The sequence below is a fragment of the Leguminivora glycinivorella genome, chromosome 10, assembly GCF_023078275.1.
Source record: "Leguminivora glycinivorella isolate SPB_JAAS2020 chromosome 10, LegGlyc_1.1, whole genome shotgun sequence".
NCBI lineage: Eukaryota > Metazoa > Arthropoda > Insecta > Lepidoptera > Tortricidae > Leguminivora > Leguminivora glycinivorella.
In genome coordinates, this window is record NC_062980.1 from 22,035,993 (window position 1) to 22,040,841 (window position 4,849).

At 35.2% G+C, this 4,849-nt stretch overlaps 1 protein-coding gene across 1 annotated transcript; it reads left to right on the forward strand.

Annotated features, from left to right (window-relative positions):
* The first annotated feature begins 228 nt into the window (after positions 1-228).
* On the forward strand, positions 229-3,831 carry LOC125230721. The gene is made up of 2 exons (XM_048135981.1): positions 229-759; positions 1,459-3,831. The coding sequence occupies exon 2, from the start codon at positions 1,858-1,860 to the stop codon at positions 3,829-3,831; it is 1,974 nt and encodes a 657-aa protein (XP_047991938.1). The 5' UTR covers positions 229-759; positions 1,459-1,857.
* Positions 3,832-4,849: the final 1,018 nt, after the last annotated feature.

Genomic DNA, 4,849 nt, shown 5'->3' on the forward strand with positions numbered 1-4,849 from the left:
CATTCATTACCATGCAAAGAAATTCATAACTTAAAATGATTGATGACTAATGATTAATAATTAACAATAAAACAATTTGTGATCACCCTATATGGAGCGTGACGTCAAATTGATGTCATCGGCACGAAAAGTACGCTCCCTGATAATTACAGTCTATTTCCTTAAGGAAGTGTTCGGGTCATACCCAAACGCATGTTCGGACCAAAAAAAAAAAAAAGAATTGCGCACTGGATCTTGTTATATTTTTTTATGCATTGTACAGTATCTAGTGTACAATATTGATTACTCAGATATAAAACAAAACAAAATTAATACCTGAAAAAAAAAACAAATTGGTGGTAAAAGTCCCATCTGTGGGCTGTTCAGATTCTTGGATAACAAGTTCAACGTATCACAGTTTTAAAATTTATAGCGTAACAAATTAGTGTGGTTTGTGTAATAATTATGTTCATTAACGAAATTGAATTTTCCGATTCATTTGCTCCAAAATTTGTAATCCTCTTGACATGAGAGGCAATAAACGTAGGGTTATACGGTTGAACGACTACTCTGTGGACCTTAAAAATCCAACCAAAATCACTAAAATAATAAAAACTTCCATAAACAACGGAGTATTATACTGGCAACACTTTCAAGCTGTCAGTCGCCATTTTGAATGTCGTGAGTTACAGTGCGAGAATTGTGCTCCCGACCTTTTTGATAAATAGTTAGTCCAAATGTCAGATATCGGTGCATCTTTTCTGTGATTTGTGTATATCGGTAAGTAAATATTTCAATATTTATTAAATATGCCTTAAGAATAGCTCAGAAGGGCTATTTTGCATAACCGAATCGGCTTGGCTTCTAACCTCAAAACACATGCGTCAAATGATATTTTTTGTATTAAAAAACCCTTCTGTGGAAATCTTTTCTGTGGTATGCTGAATTTGTCACTTCTGTGGACACGGATCTCTCGCGTGGAATTGGTCCACCCCAGAGACCTATGTCCACAGAACGGTTTTTTAATTTAAAATAACGGAAGTTATCTTTCCTGTGGTCAATACTTTACAGGGTGTGTGCATCACAACTGACGTTTTTATCTCACAATGACATAAAAAATAAGGCACCGTTCAATTTAAATATGAGTCCATTCGGAAAAATTAGTACTTAAAACACTTTATGCCCTTTGCTTTAGATATGTCCACAGGAGAGACACAAACCTATATCTGTGTATGACCTAAATATTTATTTCTAATATATTATGGCGTGGAAGTTTAATGAGAATGTTTGTGGATTCGAGTTATTGCTTTCGTTATCATGTTTTCGTTTTCGTGGTGCAAACATAAGTCCATTTTAATAATTAATAATATAAAAAATCACTTTATTATAACTTCTTCGTTCACGCTAATTTTGATAATAATCGTGCAAAATGGTGCTTGTTTGGGGCTTATTGGCATGAAGATATTGTTGTTTTTTCAGTTAGAATGCCAAGAAGCAGAAGAACTGTACAGTTGAGCGAAGAAGAGAAGAAAAAACGTAGGCGTGAACAAAAAAAATGAGTATGCGCAGAAGCCGTGCGAAATTAGATACAGCCGCTATTGAAGACAGGCGTAGGAAAGATAGGGAGAGATACCAAAAAAAAAAGAGGAAGGACTAGTGAAATCAATTAAGGACTTTACCCCAAGAGAACAGAGGAAGATTCGAAAAGTGTGGCGGGAAAAATCTAAGATAAGGCGTGAGAAGGCAAAATTAACAAAACGGACGGAGGAAATATTAAGAGAAGAAACACCTTCATCCAGTCCGAGTACATCGTTTTCACGAATAGCTGTAGGAAGGAAGGTCAGCGCACGAAATAGACGCCTATTAAAAGCTAAAAATATGCGTCTGTCAAAAAGATTGGATGGTCTTGAGAAAAAATTGGCTAAATATAGGATGCGTTTATTAAGACTAAAAAGGAAGAAAGATGATAAGACTGAAAATCGAAGGGAGGCAATACGAAAGCAAATTACAGAATTCTTACTTGACGATGAAAATAGTAGATTAACAGCTGGGAAAAAGGAAACCATTACGCGAAGACAAGTGAAAAAGCAAATACGACTTTTGAATGATTCACTCTTTAACCTTCATAAGACGTTTCTCAACAAAACGGGAGTAATCGTATCATATGAAACTTTTCGACGATGTCGTCCATTTTGGGTCGTTTTACCTAAAGCGGCTTCAAGAAACACTTGTTTGTGTGCTCTTCACGCGAATAATGATTTTATTGCACAAGCTTTACATAAAGCAAAAATATTGCCTTATTCATCAGCCACTGATGTTGCTAAATCACTTTGCTGCAATAAAATTCTTAGTGTATCTTGTTTAGAACGAAAATGCTTACAATGCCGCTCAAAGGATATTGATATTGATAGCACTGATTTAAGTGACACAATTATTTACCAAAGATGGATTACAAAAAATGTTACGGTGACTACTAGGGGTCAAGAAAAACAGTGTAAGAAAACAATAAAAGAAACTGTAAGAACAACCCAACGATTGCTAATACAAGTTTTTCGATCGAATTTACCCAAATTCATGCAACATTTAGCCAATATTATCAACCAGTTTAAAGCTGTTCGCTTCATAAAACATAATATGTCACCCTCAGAAGGATTACTTCATATCGACTTCTCAGAAAACTACGGATGCAAATATGGGGAAGAAGTTCAGTCAGCACATTTTGGCGGATCCAAAGCTCAACTTTCCCTGCACACATGTGTTTATTATTCAAGCGACTCTCACCCTCCGGAGAACCGAGTAAAAGCAACATCATTTTGTACTGTGTCTGAAAATTTGAGACATGACCCAGTCCTTATCTGCGCTCATCTTAAGCCCGTAATAGAGAAAATGAAATCCTTGACGCCAGCCTTATCCTTCCTGCATATATTAAGTGATGGACCATCCACCCAATACAGAAATAAAACTATGTTCTTTATGATCGCCAAATATATAAGTAAAATTTCTCAAGCTGACACTATTATTTGGCACTTTAGTGAGGCAGGCCATGGCAAGGGGGCACCTGATGGCGTTGGTGGGTGCATCAAACGCGTATGTGATAATGCAGTCGCAAATGGCAAGGACATCACAGGAATCGACGGTTTCTTTGAATGCCTGAAACATAATATTAAAAATATAAATATTATTCGGATTGATGACGAGTTTGTTGATGAAATTCAACAATTAGCAGCAGCTTGTAAACTGCGACCTTTCAGAGGAACATTTCAGATACATCAAATTGCGTGGAGCAAAATAAAACCAGATTTACTTCAGGCTAGGAGATTAAGTTGTATAACTTGTCCAGCTTATGTTGAATGTCCGCATTATAAACTAGGACAGATCATTATGCCAAGTGTCACAAGTTTGAGAACTCAATCAACAAGAGCCCATTCTGAGCAACTTAATTATGTACCAGATCTTTCGAATTCAGCTGCATCTAGTCCTGTCCGTTACAGTTTTGACTCTACCGGTCATGTGTCTTCTGGCCATTCATATCCTCCTAGGCCAGCTTCTTCTAATTCAGATCCTCCTAGGCCAGCGTCTTCTAATTCAAATCCTCCTAGCCCAGCTTCTTCTAATTCACATCCTCCTAGGCCAACTCCTAGTCCCCTAACGCCTGACGCTTCGACTGTCACTGGACCTAGAACGCCCCCAACACCAGAGCCTCCAACACATATACCTGAACCTCTTACACCTAGGAAGAGACCTTATTTTCGTAATACATTCTGCGATGACTCTGATTTGGCCCCAAAAAAGATAAAAAAAAACATTGCAACATTGAACATTGATGACGACAGTGATGAAGATATTTTTTGATTAAATATCAGAATATTAAATCAATAAATATCATCATTCACGTTCACGTTATAAAACTAAACGAATTCAGTTTGACCACAGGAAATCTCCAGTGGTCAAACTGAAATAATTTCTAAAGACAATTGTTTTTCATACAATCATATCATTATTGATTTTTTATTCGTTTATTTTGATACACGTCTATTAGATTTCAGAATCTTATTGAAATAAAAATAGATATAAGAGTACTTTTTGTGCTAAAACTGATTTAGCTCAATTCTGTGGAATAGCTGTCGCTCCTGTGGTCAATATTTTGTTATTATTTTTTATATTTTCTTAAATACCAAGAAACTATCTAGTTTTTAATTATGATACTCTTGTTTGAAGAGTAGTTAATAAAAAATCATGTGATTTAAAAGAAAATATAAGGTTTTCAGTACTTAAAATGAACAATGCTAATTTTGTATCCATTCTGTGGAATAGCTGTCACTCCTGTGGTTCACATTTTTTTATTATTTGATATATTTTCCTAAATACCTACAAACCATCTAGTTTTAACTTGTGATTATCATGTTTGAATACATATCTAATAAAAATAATCTGATTTTCAAGAAAATACACAGTTTTTTATTTCTCAAAATGTGCAGTGCTAATTGTGTAACACCCGTTCATAACAACGCTTTTTGTTGATATTTTCATACGTTAAAAATAATAAGGTTGTGTAAAAAGGGTTGCACGCCCACGTTCAATTATGAACACATCCCTAACACATTCGCGGTCCTTTCTGCTTGAAATCCTAATCTATTGTTGTTTATATTTATATCCTTTTGGGTGCCCTGAAAATTCTAAAGGAGGGTGTTATAAAAGGCCCTGTAATTAAAGAGAATGTAATCTAAAAGTAAAAGGTTGCTTTTTATGCGAATAAATTTTAATAGGAGTGTAACAGGCTAAATAAGAGGATAGGTACTATCGTACATATTTAGAGTATTTAGTAACTGGTGCATGCATGGCCATTTAGAATTGTACATTATATACCTAT